This window comes from Coregonus lavaretus, assembly GCF_964263955.1.
Source record: "Coregonus lavaretus genome assembly, chromosome: 34".
Lineage (NCBI taxonomy): Eukaryota > Metazoa > Chordata > Actinopteri > Salmoniformes > Salmonidae > Coregonus > Coregonus lavaretus.
This window is the reverse complement of record NC_140021.1, coordinates 18029680-18050923: the sequence shown is the minus strand read 5'-3', so window position 1 is coordinate 18050923 and position 21244 is coordinate 18029680. Positions and strand designations below refer to the sequence as shown.

Sequence of the window (21244 nt, the reverse complement as noted above, 5' to 3'; positions counted from 1 at the left end):
TCACATATCATAGGCCTACATTTACTTAACTAAATATATTATCTTCTAAAGAAAATTATTACATTACTCACCATAGTTTCGTGTTTATATGAATGTGTGCAAACTCAGCTAAGCGTTAGCTAGACATTTTTTACTAGCTAGCTGGTAATATGCTGCATTCACGTGCTATCAATTGAAGGACCCTCCAAGTCAGAATTACAAGAGGGAAACTCTGAGAAAATGATGTGGCCTGAGTTGCTGAGTTGTGACATTTCACCACTGACCTTTTACATTTTCAACCAAAAGATGACAACACATCCATTTTTGACAACTACAATATGGGTAATGAAGCTAGTTTGACCATATTGTCAATGTTAAGCAAGCTAGCTTACTTTATTATTATAAGCAATGTTAGCTAGCTTATCAAGCTAAAATCTTAGTAGTTGAAGAATTGTTCCAACCAAAAAGTACATGAATGAAACAAAGTAATATTCCCGACATCACAACTAGGAAATAGGAAGATCCGACGAGCATGTGAACGCAGCAATAGTCAAAGTGAAAACATAATGGATTTTGTCTCGAGGTTGGACAGTGGACACTACTGGGGTGTTCACGTGCTATCGGAGTTATCGGAAGTTCATAGTTCTGACTGGGAAGTTTCACTTGAATGACCCTCCAAGTCAGAATTACAAGTGGGAAATGTTGTTACCCAAGTTGCCGAGTTGTGACATTTCACCACTGACCTTTAACCTTTTAAACCAAACGATGACAACAAATCAGTTTTTGACAATTACAAACTTAGCTATCAATATGAATAATGTAGCTAGTTTGACCATATTGTCAATGTTAAGCAAGCTAGCTAACTTTATTATTAGCAATGTATGCTAGCTTATCAAGCTACCTAAAATCTTACTCAATGAAGAATTGTTCCAACTTCAAAAGCACTTGAACACAATCATGTTGGATTCATAACTTCCCACCTCACAGTTTCCCACTTCCCACGACCATGTGAATTCCCCATAATGGTATTTGGCTAGCTAGGTAAAAGTATAGCCATTTAATGCACTTTATGGTAAATTAGGGTGACCAGACATCCCCGATTTTGATGGCCTGTCCCTGGCTAGAGCTGGCCCCCCCAATTAGCCCTCAAAATGAAAAAAGCTACTCTGAAGTTAAATTGAGGCTGATATTTCAATAATCAAATGCTGTATCTAATTAGATGTGCATGTAAAAAATATGTATATCCCTATACCAAACTTGTTTATGAGAATGTTTGATCAGTGATACCACCGCATGAACAACCATGCCCATGGCCAGAAAGTGCATCCAACAGCATAGGCTACCAAACTTGGGGATTCTAAAATGACTAGATAGACTAAGATTAAGAACGTTGTGGAGCAGTTATCTACTTCTGTGTTATAATTAATGCAATAATTGAAATGGGGGCTTCAACAATCGGGTACAAGTCCGACTTAGTAATGGCATTGAGTTTCTGAAAATCGGAACAAAACCGCGAAGACCCATCCGCCTTCAGTACTAATATACCGAGCGAACTCCACTGACTTTTGCCATGTTGTGCAATGCCGTGCTCAAGCATGAACTCCACCTCACTGCTGAGTTTCTCTCTCTTTTCAGGATTCACTCGATAGGCATGTTGTTTGATTGGGGCAGAGTCCCCAATGTCAATGTCATGCTCTAGTGCATTTGTCTGAGGTGGCACATCTATGGATGAACCCTGATATTCTAAAAGTAGTGCAACAATGTCGCCTTTTTCCTCCGGAGGTAGGTGTGTCACAAAGACATCAAGTTTTTTTAAAATCTCTGAGTTACTCAGCCGTCCCACAGGCACAGGGTGTATTGGGCTTTCCTCGTGCTCTTAGGGAAGATTATAGCCAACGGTGACAGCAGAGGCTACAGGAAGAACATCACTACCGGTTTCCACCGACTTCTCTGCCCAATCATAGCGGGTGAAGTATGGTTTCAACATGTTGACATGACACAGACAGGATTTTTTCCTACGCTCCGGTGTGGCTATGATGTAATCCAGATTATTTAAAAAATGTCACTATGGGGCAAGGGCCTGGAAAACGAGCTTGCAATGGTAACCCCGGAACGGGCAACAAAACCAGTACTTGGTCACCCACATCGAAAGTGCGGCTTTGGGCCTTTCGATTGTACCATACTTTCATTTTAATTTGTGCCTTCTCTAGATTCTCACTGGCAAACTCACAGGCACGGTACAATCTATATCGAAAAGCACTAATGTGCTCCAACAGATTTGTTTTTGTATTTAAGGTGTCGCCCTGCAACAACCTCTCTCTCAGCAAACTCAAAGGACCTCGGACATGATTTCCAAACATGAGCTCATTCGGACTAAAACCGAGAGATTTCTGAACAGCCTCCCGCGCTGCAAACAGCACAAGAGGGACCCTTCATCCCAGTCTTTCTCAAACTCAAAGCAGTAGGCTCTCAACAAAGACTTCAAAGTCTGATGAAATCTCCCCAGAGCACCTTGAGACTCTGGGTGGTAGGCACTAGAGGGCCAATGGGTAACACCCAACTACTATAGCACTTGCTGGAAGACATATAGTTCCATGCCATTGTTTTTTTATTTTCTTGCAGAATAAAAAAAATCCTGGATTTTCATTTCCAAAATCTGGTAACTTTATTGTAAACAGAAGGCTCTGGGTAAAGTAACACACATTTTCAACACAGAAGTGTGCGTGTACATCAACAGATGCTGGTTCTTACTAGATTGGCAACCGGCAAAGTCAAAATTGGCTATATCGTAGAAATGAAGAAAACATTATTTATTTTTTACAAAAATGTGCTTTTTGGTCTTAATTTAAGGTTAGGGTTAGGCATAAGGTTAGCCGTGTGGTTAAGGTCAGGGTTAGGTTTATAATCAGATTTTAAGAAGATAAATGGTAGAAATGGGCGGGGTTTATGACTTTGCAAGTCAATCAATCAATCAATTTTATTTTATATAGCCCTTCTTACATCAGCTAATATCTCGAAGTGCTGTACAGAAACCCAGCCTAAAACCCCAAACAGCTAGTAATGCAGGTGTAGAAGCACGGTGGCTAGGAAAAACTCCCTAGAAAGGCAAAACCTAGGAAGAAACCTAGAGAGGAACCAGGCTATGAGGGGTGGCCAGTCCTCTTCTGGCTGTGCCGGGTGGAGATTATAACAGAACCATGCCAAGATGTTCAAAAATGTTCATAAGTGACAAGCATGGTCAAATAATAATCAGGAATAAATCTCAGTTGGCTTTTCATAGCCGATCATTAGAGTTTAAAACAGCAGGTCTGGGACAGGTAGGGGTTCCATAACCGCAGGCAGAACAGTTTAAACTGGAATAGCAGCAAGGCCAGGCGGACTGGGGACAGCAAGGAGTCACCACGGCCGGTAGTCCCGACGTATGGTCCTAGGGCTCAGGTCTCTCAGTTGGCTTTTCATAGCCGATCATTTAGAGTTGAAAACAGCAGGTCTGGGACAGGTAGGGGTTTCGTAGCCGCAGGCAGAACAGTTGAAACTGGAATAGCAGCAAGGCCAGGCGGACTGGGGACAGCAAGGTGTCATCATGCCCGGTAGTCCTGACGTATGGTCCTAGGGCTCAGGTTCTCAGAGAGAAAGAGAGAACGAGAGAATTAGAGAGAGCATACTTAAATTCACACAGGACACTGGATAAGACAGGAGAAGTACTCCAGGTATAACCAACTAACCCCAGCCCCCCGACACATAAACTACTGCAGCATAAATACTGGAGGCTGAGACAGGAGCGGTCCGGAGACACTGTGGCCCCATCCGAAGAAACCCCCGGACAGGGCCAAACAGGAAGGATATAACCCCACCCACTCCGCCAAAGCACAGCCCCCGCACCACTAGAGGGATATCCCCAACCACCAACTTACAATCCTGAGACAAGGCCGAGTATAGCCCACAGAGGTCTCCACCACAGCACAAACCAAGGGGGGGGCGCCAACCCAGACAGGAAGATCACGTCAGTAACTCAACCCACTCAAGTGACGCACCCCTCCCAGGGACGGCATGAAAGAGCACCAGCAAGCCAGTGACTCAGCCCCTGCAACAGGGTTAGAGGCAGAGAACCCCAGTGGAGAGGGGAACCGGCCTGGCAGAGACAGCAAGGGCTGTTCGTTGCTCCAGCCTTTCCGTTCACCTTCACACTCCTGGGCCAGACTACACTCAATCATATGACCTACTGAAGAGATAAGTCTTCAGTAAAGACTTAAAGGTTGAGACCGAGTCTGCGTCTCTCACATGGGTAGGCAGACTGTTCCATAAAAATGGAGATCTATAGGAGAAAGCCCTGCCTCCCGCTGTTTGCTTAGAAATTCTAGGGACAATTAGGAGGCCTGCGTCTTGTGACCGTAGCGTACGTATTGGTATGTACGGCAGGACCAACTCGGAAAGATAGGTAGGAGCAAGCCCATGTAACGCTTTATAGGTTAACAGTAAAACCTTGAAATCAGCCCTTGCCTTAACAGGAAGCCAGTGTAGGGAAGCTAGCACTGGAGTAATATGATCAAATTTCTTGGTTCTAGTCAGGATTCTAGCAGCCGTATTTAGCACTAACTGAAGTTTATTTAGTGCTTTATCCGGGTAGCCGGAAAATAGAGCATTGCAGTAGTCTAACCTAGAAGTAACAAATGCATGGATTAATTTTTCTGCATCATTTTTGGACAGAAAATTTCTGATTTTTGCAATGTTACGTAGATGGAAAAAAGCTGTCCTTGAAACAGTCTTGATATGTTCGTCAAAAGAGAGATCAGGGTCAAGAGTAACGCCTAGGTCCTTCACAGTTTTATTTGAGACGACTTTACAACCATCAAGAGGAATTGTCAGATTTAACAGAAGATCTCTTTGTTTCTTGGGACCTAGAACAAGCATCTCTGTTTTGTCCGAGTTTAAAAGTAAAAAGTTTTCAGCCATCCACTTCCTTATGTCTGAAACACAGGCTTCTAGCGAGGGCAATTTTGGGGCTTCACCATGCTTCATTGAAATGTACAGCTGTGTGTCATCCGCATAGCAGTGAAAGTTAACATTATGTTTTCGAATAACATCCCCAAGAGGTAAAATATATAGTGAAAACAATAGTGGTCCTAAAACGGAACCTTGAGGAACACCGAAATGTACAGTTGATTTGTCGGAGGACAGACCATTCACAGAGACAAACTGATATCTTTCCGACAGGTAGGATCTAAACCAGGCCAGAACTTGTCCGTGTAGACCAATTTGGGTTTCCAGTCTCTCCAAAAGAATGTGGTGATCGATGGTGTCAAAGGCAGCACTAAGGTCTAGTAGCACGAGGACAGATGCAGAGCCTCGGTCTGACGCCATTAAAAGGTCATTTACCACCTTCACAAGTGCAGTCTCAGTGCTATGATGGGGTCTAAAACCAGACTGAAGCATTTCGTATACATTGTTTGTCTTCAGAAAGGCAGTGAGTTGCTGCGCAACAGCTTTTTCTAAAATTTTTGAGAGGAATGGAAGATTCGATATAGGCCGATAGTTTTTTATATTTTCCGGGTCAAGGTTTGGCTTTTTCAAGAGAGGCTTTATCACTGCCACTTTTAGTGAGTTTGGTACACATCCGGTGGATAGAGAGCTGTTTATTATGTTCAACATAGGAGGGCCAAGCACAGGAAGCAGCTCCTTCAGCAGTTTAGTAGGAATAGGATCCAGTATGCAGCTTGAAGGTTTAGAGGCCATGATTATTTTCATCATTGTGTCAAGAGATATAGTACTAAAACACTTAAGTGTCTCTCCCGATCCCAGGCCCTCGCAGAGCTGTGCAGATCCAGGACAGCTAAGCCCTGGAGGAATACGCAGATTCAAAGAGGAGTCCGTAATTTGCTTTCTAATGGTCATGATCTTTTCCTCAAAGAAGTTCATGAATTTATCACTGCTGAAGTGAAAACCATCCTCTCTTGGGGAATGCTGCTTTTTAGTTAGCTTTGCAACAGTATCAAAAAGAAATTTTGGATTGTTCTTATTTTCCTCGATTAATTTGGAAAAGTAGGATGATCGAGCAGCAGTGAGGGCTCTTCGGTACTGCACGGTACTGTCTTTCCAAGCTAGTCGGAAGACTTCCAGTTTGGTGTGGCGCCATTTCCGTTCCAATTTCCTGGAAGCTTGCTTCAAAGCTCGGGTATTTTCTGTATACCAGGGAGCTAGTTTCTTATGACAAATGTTTTTCGTTTTTAGGGGTGCAACTGCATCTAGGGTATTGCGCAAGGTTAAATTGAGTTCCTCAGTTAAGTGGTTAACTGATTTTTGTCCTCTGACGTCCTTGGGTAGGCAGAAGGAGTCTGGAAGGGCATCAATGAATTTTTGTGTTGTCTGAGAATTTATAGCACGACTTTTGATGCTCCTTGGTTGGGGTCTGAGCAGATTATTTGTTGCGATTGCAAACGTAATAAAATGGTGGTCCGATAGTCCAGGATTTTGTGGAAAAACATTAAGATCTACAACATTTATTCCATGGGACAAAACTAGGTCCAGAGTATGACTGTGGCAGTGAGTAGGTCCAGAGACATGTTGGACAAAACCCACTGAGTCGATAATGGCTCCGAAAGACTTTTGGAGTGGGTCTGTGGACTTCTCCATGTGAATATTAAAATCACCAAAAATTAGAATATGATCTGCTATGACTACAAGGTCTGATAGGAATTCAGGAAACTCAGAGAGGAACGCTGTATATGGCCCAGGAGGCCTGTAAACAGTAGCTATAAAAAGTGATTGAGTAGGCTGCATAGATTTCATGACTAGAAGCTCAAAAGATGAAAACGCCATTTTTTTTTTTGTAAATTGAAATTTGCTATCGTAAATGTTAGCAACACCTCCGCCTTTGCGGGATGCACGGGGAATATGGTCACTAGTGTAACCAGGAGGTGAGGCCTCATTTAACACAGCAAATTCATCAGGCTTAAGCCATGTTTCAGTCAGGCCAATCACATCAAGATTATGATCAGTGATTAGTTCATTGACTATGACTGCCTTTGAAGTGAGGGATCTAACATTAAGTAACCCTATTTTGAGATGTGAGGTATCACGATCTCTTTCAATAATGGCAGGAATGGAGGAGGTCTTTATCCTAATAAGATTGCTAGGGTGAACACCGCCATGTTTAGTTTTGCCCAACCTAGGTCGAGGCACAGACACAGTCTCAATGGGTATGGCTGAGCTGACTACACTGACTATGCTATTGGCAGACTCCACTAAGCTGGCAGGTTGGCTAACAGCCTGCTGCCTGGCCTGCACCCTATTTCACTGTGGGGCTAGAGGAGTTAGAGCCCTATCTATGTTGGTAGATAAGAGGAGAGCACCCCTCCGGCTAGGATGGAGTCCGTCACTCCTCAGCAGGTCAGGCTTGGTCCTGTTTGTGGGTGAGTCCCAGAAAGAGGGCCAATTATCCACAAATGTTATCTTTTGGGAGGGGCAGAAAACAGTTTTCAACCAGCGATTGAGTGCTGAGACTCTGCTGTAGAGCTCGTCACTTCCCCTAACTGGGAGGGGGCCAGAGACAATTACTCGATGCCGACACATCTTTCTAGCTGATTTACACGCTGAAGCTATGTTGCACTTGGTGACCTCTGACTGTTTCATCCTAACATCGTTGGTGCCGACGTGGATAACAATATCTCTATACTCTCTACACTCGCCAGTTTTAGCTTTAGCCAGCACCATCTTTAGATTAGCCTTAACGTCGGTAGCCCTGCCCCCTGGTAAACAGTGTATGATCGCTGGGTGATTCGTTTTAAGTCTAATACTGCGGGTAATGGAGTCGCCAATGACTAGGGTTTTCAATTTGTCAGAGCTAATGGTGGGAGCCTTCGGAGTCTCAGACCCCGTAACGGGAGGAGTAGAGACAAGAGAAGACTCAGACTCAGACTCCGACTCGCTACATAATGGGGAAAACCGGTTGAAGGTTTCTGTCGGCTGAATGAGCGACACCGGTTGAGCATTCCAACAGTATTTCCCTCCAGAAGCCATGAGAAAGTTGTCCGGCTGCGGGGACTGTGCGGGGGGATTTATACTAACGTTACTGTCTGTACTTACTGGTGGCACAGACGCTGTTTCTTCCTTTCCTACACTGATATTACCCTTGCCTAACGATTGCGTCTGAAGCTGGGCTTGTAGCACAGCTATTCTCGCCGTAAGGCGAGAATTCTCCTGTATATTATGAGTACAGCGACTGCAATTAGAAGACATCATGTTAATATTACTACTTAGCTTCGGCTGTTGAAGATGTTGATGAACCATGTCCAGATAAAGCGTCCGGAGTGAAAAAGTTGAATAAGGGAAAAAAGTTGCGATGGAAAAAAGGAAAATAACGTAAAGTTGGCAGCTAAAACGCACAGGAAAATGACTCTTCTGTCTCGGGATAAACGTCCGGGGTGAAAAAGTTTAACGAAAAAAGATGAGTGAGGACAAAACTAAAAAGTTGGTAAATTTGTTGAACACAGAGATTGATTAAACGTTTATTAAAAGTAAAACGTGAATAGTTTGGCAGGTAGCCAAGTAGCAACAAACAGCAGAGCAGCACGGAGACAATGCGGAAGCGAGACGGAAGTCACGTGACACACACACACTACTAAGTTGCCCAGATATTCGACCACAGATGCTTGAGAAGCGCACACCACTTTTTTCCGTGGGTTCTGTCATTTTGAATCAGGAGGTAATGTGCACCCCTGCTTGTTGAGGCAATTGGTTTTGTCCAGTGAGTGGCTCAAGATGATTGTACCCGGCTTTGCTAGTGTTCTGTAAATTATGTTGGGGAGGGTGTCCTTGTAGGTAGGCTGTAGGCCTATTTTGTCTTCACAGTAGCCAACCCATAGCCTAATTTTAGGCCAAATCCTGATTTGGGCTTGAGTTCATTTTGAATTTGATTTCTTTGGAGAAAATCATTTTTGATAATCGTTTGTTTGTTTTGTAAGACATTTTGCCTATTTCTGCATACATTAGACTATTATTTATCCTAATCACTGCAACCACCACCACCACCCAAATTATTTTGTGAGAAAAATATGTTTCACACTTTCACCCAAATAAATGTTATGTGGAAAAATAAAGACTTTTATCTAATATTCTGTTTCATGTGACATCACATACAAATATAAGGCATGTCCAAATGATGACAAATTAACAGCTATTTTTCTACGGAGGATTGCTACATGATGCACTTATCTTACTGTGCCTTTAGGCCTACAAATAAAGCTTCTTATTTGTTCATATGATACATAGGATATTCATAAGATGTGTATTCAAATGTCCAAGATCAGATGTTCACACAGGAGGCTTCTTTCCGCCATGTATGCAAATGGCGCCCTACGGGCCCTGGTCAAAAGTAGTGCCCTATTTAGAGAATAGGGTGTCACTTGGGTTGCACACCATGACCCTCTTATGAGAGGGTATGAAATATAGACAGTAATATTAGTAATATAATATTCAGATCAGTGTTCTCTAGCTTGTTGTGCGCTCACACACTGAGCCACCTCTCAACCTTACAGAAGGAGTGACAGACCATCTCAAGCAGAACTTCAGCTGAGTCATCAGAAAAAAACATGCCATGTTGGTGAGTGGTTGGATCAGAATCAGCAGAGGAGGTTGTGTGTGTGTGTGTGTGTATGTAGGTGTGTGCGTGTGTGTGTACGTGTACGTGTACGTGTGTACGTGTGTTTGAGTGAGTGAGAGAGAGAGAGAGAGAGAGTGTGTGTGTGTGGGGATTAATAAATATGCATAATCAATTCCTGACCCTCCTTTTGAACTTGAATAGGAAAGAACACGTTATTCTGGTCTTGCAGCTATCCTCTCAGAAGCAACTAACTACACGTTTCAGTCAAAATAACACTGAGTGAAAAGTATGGAAAATTCATTATTTTTCAACTGCAGACAGTATGCATCGCCGTCAGTCATAGAGTAAGCCTAAGCAACGTAAGCTATATACAGTGGAGAGAACAAGTATTTGATACACTGCCGATTTTGCAGGTTTTCCTACTTACAAAGCATGTAGAGGTTTGTAATTTTTATCATAGGTACACTTCAACTGTGAGAGACGGAATCTAAAACAAAAATCCAGAAAATCACATTGTGTGATCTTTAAGTAATTAATTAGCATTTTATTGCATGACATAAGTATTTGATACATCAGAAAAGCAGAACTTAATATTTGGTACAGAAACCTTTGTTTGCAATTACAGAGATCATACGTTTCCTGTAGGTCTTGACCAGGTTTGCACACACTGCAGAAGGGATTTTGACCCACTCCTCCATACATACCTTCTCCAGATCCTTCAAGTTTCGGGGCTGTCGCTGGGCAATACGGACTTTCAGCTCCCTCCAAAGATGTTATTTTGGGTTCAGGTCTGGAGACTGGCTAGGCCACTCCAGGACCTTGAGATGCTTCTTACGGAGCCACTCCTTAGTTGCCCTGGCTGTGTGTTTCGGGTCGTTGTCATGCTGGAAGACCCAGCCACGACCCATCTTCAATGCTCTTACTGAGGGAAGGAGGTTGTTGGCCAAGATCTCGCGATACATGGCCCCATCCATCCTCCCCTCAATACGGTGCAGTCGTCCTGTCTCCTTTGCAGAAAAGCATCCCCAAAGACTGATGTTTCCACCTCCATGCTTTACGGTTGGGATGGTGTTCTTGGGGTTGTACTCATCCTTCTTCTTCCTCCAAACACGGCGAGTGGAGTTTAGACCAAAAAGCAATATTTTTGTCTCATCAGACCACATGACCTTCTCCCATTCCTCCTCTGGATCATCCAGATGGTCATTGGCAAACTTCAGACGGGCCTGGACATGCGCTGGCTTGAGCAGGGGGACATTGCGTGCGCTGCAGGATTTTAATCCATGACGGCGTAGTGTGTTACTAATGGTTTTCTTTGAGACTGTGGTCCGAGCTCTCTTCAGGTCATTGACCAGGTCCTGCCGTGTAGTTCTGGGCTGATCCCTCACCTTCCTCATGATCATTGATGCCCCACGAGGTGAGATCTTGCATAGAGCCCCAGACCGAGGGTGATTGACCGTCATCTTGAACTTCTTCTTTCTAATAATTGCGCCAACAGTTGTTGCCTTCTCACCAAGCTGCTTGCCTATTGTCCTGTAGCCCATCCCAGCCTTGTGCAGGTCTACAATTTTATCCCTGATGTCCTTACACAGCTCTCTGGTCTTGGCCATTGTGGAGAGTTTGGAGTCTGTTTGATTGAGTGTGTGGACAGGTGTCTTTTATACAGGTAACGAGTTCAAACAGGTGCAGTTAATACAGGTAATGAGTGGAGAACAGGAGGGCTTCTTAAAGAAAAACTAACAGGTCTGTGAGAGCCGGAATTCTTACTGGTTGGTAGGTGATCAAATACTTATGTCATGCAATAAAATGCAAATTAATTATTTAAAAATCATACAATGTGATTTTCTGGATTTTTGTTTTAGATTCCGTCTCTCACAGTTGAAGTGTACCTAGGATAAAAATTACAGACCTCTACATGCTTTGTAAGTAGGAAAATCAAATCAAATACTTGTTCTCCCCACTGTATATATAGAAGTCCTATACATAGAGCTTTTGATCGATTCCTTTAATGAGAGAAAATAAATGCTTGTAAATGGTCAGCCTGAATTATCTGCCCAGTCGAATGGTCCCCCAAACAATCAGCTCGGATATAAGTGTGGGTTAAATGTGGTTAACTGCTTCAATGACACCTCATCCATTATTTGTTCATTTTATACATGAGCAGGGCGATGGGTGGGCACGGTAATCAACAGCCTTAGCTGCTTGCATTAAAACATCTGCCTTATAAATGAAACAGTATTGGACTCAGGGATGTTTCTGTCACAAAGAGATCAATAAGCAATGTGTTTGGTGTGCTGGACCATACACACACTGCCATGTTCCATCTAATGTGTTCTGCATTGTGCTTGTCAAAGAAACATGAATTCGCAAAAGACAGGTTATCGCAGGTTATCGCTTCAGTGTGTGTGTGTTTCCTTACTATGCAGTTTTGCAGAGAGGATATACTGCAACTACAGTACATGGTCAACATAATTGCATGTTGAAAGTAAAGGTACATTTATTTAACATGTATAACGAACATACCCCTGGGGGATCACAATCCAGCTGAATGTGAAATCAACATACAGTAGAAGTACAGTAGGTGATACTCACCCCAACGTTGTAGCACTGGTTATTAAACACATAACATCATGACATTAATTATATGCAAAGATTACATTGCAGTATTACATTTGCTACACTGGTGTCAGAAGTGGGATGGTGCCCAATGGGTGCCATTCAACTACTTCTGACCACAATGTAGCAAATATTATATGCATAGTGGGGAAACAAATACAAACAGAAAGCATTTAAATGGACCCTACTTACCAATATTATGAGATATCCCAAAGGCTTTGAATGGGACAGTTAGGCCTATTGACCTGATATAGCACTTCCAGTCCAGCACTGCAACAAGTGAGCATCCTGAAATGCTTTACATACTGTAACAGATGAAAGAATGAGACAGACAGGTGGCTAACCTATTTAAAATCCATTGGGTTGGGGCCTCCCGAGTGGCGCAGTGGTCTAAGGCAATGCAGTGCTTGAGGCGTCCCTACAGATCCGGGTTCGATCCTGGGCTGTGTCGCAGCCGGCCGTGACCGGGAGACCCATGAGGCGACGCACAATTGCCCCAGCATCGTCCGGGTTAAGGGGGGGTTTGGCCGGCCAGGATGTCCTTGTCCCATCGCGCTCTAGCAACTCCTGTGGCGGGTCGGGCGCAAGCACGCTGATACGGTTGCCAGTTGTACGGTGTTTCCTCCGACACATTGGTGCAGCTGGCTTCCTGGTTAAGCGAGCAGTGTGTCAAGAAGCAGTGCGGCTTGGCAGGGTCGTGTTTCGGAGGACGCATGGCTCTCTACCTTTGCCTACTCTTCTCATAGAAGACATAACAACAACCCAACATCAATGTAGATGATGTGTCTAAATTATAAAGAGAAAGAGCATCTGACTGGACATAAACTAATACTAATATATAAAATAATAGTTCTCAATTTCACTCTAATGCATCTATGTGTTAGTAGGCTAAGGTGCAGTCAAGCGCCTTGCTACAATGTAACTGACCCTGCCTTGACTTGTTCATCACTTGCTGCACCTGCTGCAAATATCAACCTAGCACTAGTCAAGTGTCACACCTTCTCCTCAAGCCTCACCCCTCCCCTAGTCAAGTATCAACCCTGCACTAGTAAAGTGTCACACCTTGTCAACCCTCACCCCTCCCGTAGTCACCTATCAAACCTGCATTAGTCAAGGGTCACACCTTCTCCTCAATCTACAAAGAAATTGTTTATTTACCAAAAAATCTACTTTTTGCAATGGCCATCTCAGTCTCTGGACTTGAACCCAATTGAAAACCTTTGGTTTGTATTGGAGAGGGCAGTCCATAAGTGCAGATGAAGGATACCAAGGATCTGGAAAGATGATCTATGGATGAATGGTCTAACACCCACCCAAAGTAAAACATTTTATAAAAATGCTCAGTGTCGAACAGGGGATCCAATAATTTTTACCCCTAACTTTTTGAGAATTTTTGTTATTACTTGTGAAACAAAATCTCATTCTCTGAGTAATTGTATTAGTGTATAGCTCAATATAGCTAAGTATTTGTCATATTTATTTTAAAGTATTTTTTGGTCATCTTTATCAAGGGATCCAATTATTCCGGACCCCACAAGCTCCTTGCATTTGTAGATACCCGCCATGGAAGGGGGTGAAAAGACTGCAGCTCCAGCTGTCAGAAAAGGGAGAGTAGGCTACAGGATAGGACAGGTAATTTTGTGGGAGAACTTTATGAAAAGATTATCAAGTTGTCTCTAATAAGGAAAACTATTAGGACAGAGAGATAATAGCAACATAGTATTCAGTGCTGCCTAATTTTTGTATAATGAAGCCTGTTTCTTTGTGATGTTTTCTGTCCTCAGATACAATGAGCCGTAAAAGCCTGTCCGCAGATGAAAAGGTCCTGATGAATGTCCCAAGAGAATAAGGGTATATCCTTGTACACCACGGGTTATATGTGTACCTATGTTAGCAAATGTTGTAAACAGTTAAAAGTCACACACAATGTATAACCCTATTACAACTGGAGCAGGCCAACCCTGCTCCTGGAGGTCTGTTGGGTGTGCAGGCTTCTGTTCCAGCCCTGCACTGACACACCTGATTCAACGTATCAAATCTAATGAGTTGATAATCAAGTGTGCTATTGCTGGTCACCCAGTAGGTCAGGGATCAGTGGAGCAAGGTTGGCAAATGCTGGTATGGAGTTTTATTTGTTAACCTGAAATGATGCTTTAGTAATAATAGCCTACTTGTTACTACTCAATTGGCTACTGTATTGTTCTTTGGACTAAGATGTCTAACCTTTACAAACAAGATCTTATTTGTACATTTTGAAATAATATGAACTAAAGTGTTGAGTCTTTGAAGAGAAGTGTTTAAACTTGTTTTAATTGTTAACTTAAAGCTATTATTCAAAATGAACTAGTGTCAATGTTCATTCAATGTTGAATCACAGACCACAATCCTGCAATGAAGAGTGGAAGGGAATCTGTCCCTCATTTGTCTGTGTTACTGTGTTGTATTCTAAAATGAACATTGCCTTTTTGTCCAGTTATAAGCTCTCCAATCTGTTTTATTTGATTGTCACTCTCCCTCAGGACATCAGCCATGTGTACCCATGCACACATGACCCATGCACACATGACTGTAAGTCGCTTTGGGTAAAAGCGTCTGCTAAATGGCATATTATATTATTATTATTACCCATTTTGCAGCTTGTTACATGGCATGCATCGCCAATGTAGCCATAGGCCTACAGTATGTTGGCATTACTGGCCTTATGGGCATGTGCAATGCACCCCTTTTCATTGCACATCTGAAGCAGAGAATATCTAAACTCACACATTGTTTACACATACTTGAGTATATGTTCTCAATCTAAAATGATACCAGTAGAAAATATTTATGAGGCTGCCATTAAACCCCTACCACTTATCCAGAACGCTGCAGCCCGTCTGGTGTTCAACCTTCCCAAGTTCTCTCATGTCACCCCGCTCCTCCGCACACTCCACTGGCTTCCAGTCGAAGCTCGCATCTACTACAAAACCATGGTGCTTGCCTACGGAGCTGTGAGGGGAACGGCACCTCCTTACCTTCAGGCTCTGATCCTACACCCAAACGAGGGCACTACGTTCATCCACCTCTGGCCTGCTAGCCCCCCTACCCCTACGGAAGCACAGTTCCTGCTCAGCCCAGTCAAAGCTATTCGCTGCTCTGGCACCCCAATGGTGGAACAAGCTCCCCCCCCCCCCCCCCAAAGAAAAGGGTGGTTGTCCCACTGGCTATCCTAAGTTGAATGCACCAATTTGTAAGCCGCTCTGGATAAGAGCGTCTGCTAAATGACTTAAATGTAAATGTAACCATACTCGATTTTGTTCATGTATGCCTTGTGCTGACATCACTTACAAAAATGTCCTGTGGTAACCCGGTAGTAATTTTACCACACACAGTCAGGTATTCCTGTGGTACTTCTCCTGTGGTAGTCTTATGATTCTCTGGGCTATTCCTGGGGTGGTACCTGTCATGGGTATTATTGTGGTACCCAGACATTTTGTGGTATTTTGGGACATTTTACCGCAGTAATTTGTTATTGATGTGATACAAATCCTGTGGTTTTCATGTGGTAATTCTATGTTGTTTTTTTGGGGGGGTGGGGTGGGGTTGTGTGGTAATTTGGTGGTAATGGTACATTGTGTGGTAGCTGTAACTGTACCACAGGAATCCAGGTTTATGTAGTAATCATATGGTCCTAGCTGTACCACAGGAATCCAGGTTTATGTAGTAATCATGTGGTCCTAGCAGTACCACAGGTTTTTTGACTGAGACTATATGGTCCTGTGGTACATTTTGGTTAACTATTTGTCCTGTGGTAACTGAAACAATGAAAAGGAGTTTAAACCAATAAAACTTATTGACATACACTACTGTCATTAAAAATACGATGGGAAAAAAACATGACTGTAAAGAATGAATTATAACAACAAAGGAATTATATTTATATTATTTATTCAAATGTGTTTTTTCCCTGCCAATCAGTTTTGCTTTCTTTGAAAGTTTGTCTCTGACAGCTAGCCTCCCTCAAGGTCTTCACATCCACCCCTAGAAGCAGACACATTACTTTCTCAGTAAAATATAAGTAAAGACAGTAAATAGATATGGGTTCATACACATTTTGACAGATGGAATTTCATGACTTTTCCATGACTTCTCCATTACAATTAACCACATTTCCATGACCAAGTATACATGAAAAAGTAAGAAAGAATGTGTTAACACTGGGAGGCTGCTCTCTGATTTCATGTACCATCTCCTGCCATTGTGCCCTCCACAATGGCAGGAGGTCATAACCCTCCACAAAGTACTGCACTGTTAGGTTACTGAATAAAGCACTTGTAGTCAACCCTCCATCTGGAGAGCTACTGGGTGTGCAGGCTTTTGATCATGCCCTGAAACACACCCGAGTCTGCTTACCAAGGTCCTGCTGAGCAGCTGATTTTTAGAATGTGGTGTGCTAGAATATTGCTGGAACAAAAGCCTGCACACCTAGTAGCTCTCCTGGAGGATGGTTGGCCACCCTTGATAAAAAACATAGTAACATTACAACCAATACAACAATAGATCATTGAGTAGTAACAAGTAGGCTATTATTACTAAAGCATCATTTCAGGTTAACAAATAAAACTCCATACCAGCGTTTGCCAACCTTGCTCCACTGATCCCTGACCTACTGGGTGACCAGCAATAGCACACTTGATTATCAACTCATTAGGTTTGGTACGTTGAATCAGGTGTGTTAGTGCAGGGCTGGAACAGAAGCCTGCACACCCAACAGACCTCCAGGAGCAGGGTTGGCCTACTCCAGTTGTAATAGGGTTATACATTGTGTGTGACTTTTAACTGTTTACAACATTTGCTAACATAGGTACACATATAACCCGTGGTATACAAGAATATACCCTCAGTCTGAAGCGACGTTCGTTGGGACCTCTTCATCTGCGGACAGGCTTATACATCTCTCCATATCTGACGACAGAAAACATCACATAGAAGCAGGCTTCATTATACAAAAAATGGAATATTATGTTTCTATTACCTCTCTGTTCTTTTAGTTTTCCGTACTAGAGACTGGAACTGGAGAATATTTTCATAATGTCCTCCCACAAAATGGAAGCAAAAGTCATTCTGCTACCTAAGAATAGTCAAGCCCCCTTTACTGGCTCAAATAGCTGACCAACCAGCCTGTTACCAACCCTTAGTAAAGTTTTGGGGAAAATGGTGTTTGACCAGATACAATGCTATTTTACCGTAAACAAATTGACAACAGACTTTCAGCACGCTTATAGGGAAGGACATTCAACAAGCACAACACTTACACAAATGACTGATGATTGGCTGAAAGAAATCGATAATAAAAAGATTGGGGTATACAGAAGACAGCCCTATTTGGTAAAAGACCAAGTCCATATTATGGCAAGAACAGCTGAAATAAGCAAAGAGAAACGACAGTCCATCATTACTTTACGACATGAAGGTCAGTCAATACGGAACATTTCAAGAACTTTGAACGTTTCTTCAAGTGCAGTCGCAAAAACCACCAAGCGCTATGATGAAACTGGCTCTCATGAGGACCGCCACAGGAATGGAAGACCCAGAGTTACCTCTGCTGCAGAGGATAAGTTCATTAGAGTAACCAGCCTCAGAAATTGCAGCCCAAATAAATGCTTCACAGAGTTCAAGTCACAGACACATCTCAACATCAACTGTTCAGAGGGGACTGTGTGAATCAGGCCTCCATGGTCGAATTGCTGAAAAGAAACCACTACTAAAGGACACCAATAAAAAGAAGAGACCTGCTTGGGCCAAGAAACACGAGCAATGGACATTAGACAGGTGGAAATTTGTCCTTTGGAGATTTTTGGTTCCAACCGCCGTGTCTTTGTGAGACGCGGTGTGGGTGAACGGATGATCTCCACATGTGTATTTCCCACCGTAAAGCATGGAGGAGGAGGTGTTATGGTGTTGGGGTGCTTTGCTGGTGACACTGTCTGTGATTTATTTAGAATTCAAGGCACACTTAACCAGCATGGCTACCTCAGCATTCTGCAGCAATACACCATCCCATCTGGCTTAGTGGGACTATCATTTATTTTTCAACAGGACAATGACCCAACACACCTCCAGGCTGTGTAAGGGCTATTTTACCAAAAAGGAGAGTGATGGAGTGCTGCATCAGATGATCTGGCCTCCACAATTCCCTGACCTGAACCCAATTGAGATGGTTTGGGATGATTCGGACGGCAGAGTGAAGGAAAAGCAGCCAACAAGTGCTCAGCATATGTGGGAACTCCTTCAAGACTGTTGGAAAAGCATTACAGGTGAAGCTGGTTGAGTGAATGCCAAAAGTGTGCAAATCTGTCATCAAAGCAAAGGGTGGCTATTTGAAGAATCTCAAAAATAAAATATATTTTGATTTGTTTAACACTTTTTTGGTTTCTACTTGATTCCATATGTGTTATTTCATAGTTTTGATGTCTTCACTATTATTATACAATGTAGAAATAGTTAAAATAAAGACAAACCCTTGAATGAGTTGGTGTGTCCAAACTTTTGACTGGTACTGTATGTGTTATGGCTTTACATCCCCTGCTATATTGTGGATAAAGAGTTACCTGGGTGTTCTTTAATGGAAGCCTCGCCAACATAATCCAGGTAGAATTAGGAATTCCCCAGGGCAGCTGTCTAGTCCCCTTACTTTTTTCAATCTTTACCAATGACATGCCACTGGCTTTGAGTAAAGCCAGGGTGTCTATGTATGCGGATGACACATCAGCTACTACAGCGACTGAAATAACTGCAACACTTAACAAAGAGCTACTGTGCAGTCGTGTGGTCAGGTGCCACAAAGAGGGATTTAGGAAAATTGCAATTGGCTCAGAACAGGGCAGCACGGCTGGCCCTTGGATGTACACAGAGAGCAAACATTAATAATACGCATGTCAATCTCTCCTGGCTCAAAGTGGAGGAGAGATTGACTTCATCACTACTTGTATTTGTGAGAAGTATTACCATGTTGAAAGCACCAAGCTGTCTGTTTAAATGACTAGCACAAAGCTCAGACACCCATGCATACCCCACAAGACATGCCACCAGAGGTCTCTTCACAGTCCCCCAGTCTAGAACAGACTATGGGAGGCGCACAGTACTACATAGAGCCATGACTACATGGAACTCTATTCCACATCAGGTAACTGATGCAAGCAGTAGAATCAGATTTAAAAACAGATAAAAATACACCTTATGGAACAGCAGGGACTGTGAAGCAACATACATAGGCACAGACACATGCATACACACACGACAACATACGCACTAAACACACACGTACGCATGGATTTTGTGTTGTAGATACAGTACCAGTCAAAGGTTTGGACACACCTACTCATTGAAGGGTTTTTCTTTATTTTTTACTATTTTCTACATTGTAGAATAATAGTGAAGACATCAAAACTATGATATAACACACATGGAATCATGTAGTAACCAACCAGCTTCATGAGATAGTCACCTGGAATGCTTTCAATTAACAGGTGTGCCTTCTTAAAAGTTCACTTGTGCAGGCAGTCAAATCAAAGGCACTCCTTTGATATAGTGTTTTTTTACGAAAATTAAAACGTGTCAGTTTGTCACTTTCACGGGGTTCGAGTAATAACATGTTCAACTACTTAAAACATTGTCTCGAATCTAGGTTGTGCCTTTAGATTTCGAGAAAATGTACAACTAAGGAAGTATTTTTCACTTATCTCATTGACTTCTCAAACCCTGGCCTGGTCTATTTGGTCTGTTTCGCAAGCGTTCCCGGAAGTCTCGCGATGTTGCGCCTCTGGGTTTAGAAACGAGTAGAAACGCAGTGTTCGAAGTTTAGCTTCTGAACTTTTTTTGCTCCCTCATTTTCATATGGTCCTAAACGAAGCAAGAATAATAACAACAACCATTCAGTATCATTTCGAAACTAACTTTTCCTATATCAAGCTTCGGCTATAAATCGTCAAAAGAAACGCCAATGACGCGGTATCAAATAATTTAGAAAGTATCGAATTAAGACAGATACTAGTCGGGTAGGAGATTCCTGGATAGAGGCGCTCGGTTGGTCTGCTCCAAACTGTAGTTGCGACTGTAAATATTGCATCAAGAAAACCAACAGGTCACCTGATAGCCTACAACATAGTTTGCGTTTCTCACGTGCTTTTTTTATTTTGACAACTCACATTTCTTCGAAAGGCAATGTCTAGAATGCTGAGCAAGGATCTTCCGGATATCGAGGTATAAGGCTACTGTAAATTCATTATTATTCTGCTCTCAAATACTGCTCTATCAGAAACGTTTATTCGCCATTTTGTTGCTGTGTCACTTGTTATCACATGTTGCATGTATTGGATATCGAAGTAATTTTCATTATTGACCGTATAAATTACATTATTGTCATGTATTTATAATTCAGGTGCTTTACCAATACAAAGGGTTTGGTTTGGTATGCTTGTATGATGAATACATCTTTATCTTGCCCACTAAAACAGTGGTTGAAGAAAATCTGCCTTATCACAGCAATTACCCTATCATACTTGCAAGACAGTTAAAATAATACTATGTTAACGTTGAATAAGGGTTTATTTGTCATTTGTTGTGGCATAGATTTGCTGATGTTTTTGCACTGTGGACAAGAGGGATGCCTTGAGAAGTTATTGGGGAAAAGTTTATGCTGTGGGTGTTGGTTTGTTTTGAGTCAGAGTGGATGCAGTTTGTTGGTGTGATGTGTTTTGGAAATAATACAATATAATATAATAGAATGGGATATAATATAATATTCACATAATCTTATTGTTTTGCAAAGCACATGAATGGCATATCATCTGTTGCTTTCTTGAGTCAAACCCAGGCAATGGATGTCTATTGCTATACTGTTGGCTTTATGCCGCACCTGGTATTGAATCAAAACTAAATTATTTAACTTATCATGTTTCCATTATACATGGCCATTTTTCTTCCATTTTATGAAATCCATCACTACTGTGTATGGAATTACTTAATCAGTTAAATGATATACTTTATAATCAATACATGTCAACAATAACAATA

At 42.4% G+C, this 21244-nt stretch overlaps 1 protein-coding gene across 1 annotated transcript in view; it reads left to right on the top strand.

Moving 5' to 3' along the window:
- Positions 1-19999: 19999 nt before the first annotated feature.
- Positions 20000-21244, top strand: part of LOC311109165 (dihydropyrimidine dehydrogenase [NADP(+)]-like) — a 92786-nt gene continuing 91541 nt past the window's right edge. The window contains exon 1 of the mRNA XM_084151992.1: positions 20000-20431. Within this exon, the coding sequence (XP_084008118.1) occupies positions 20393-20431 (39 nt within the window). The 5' untranslated portion in view covers positions 20000-20392. The remainder of the gene's footprint in view (positions 20432-21244) is intronic.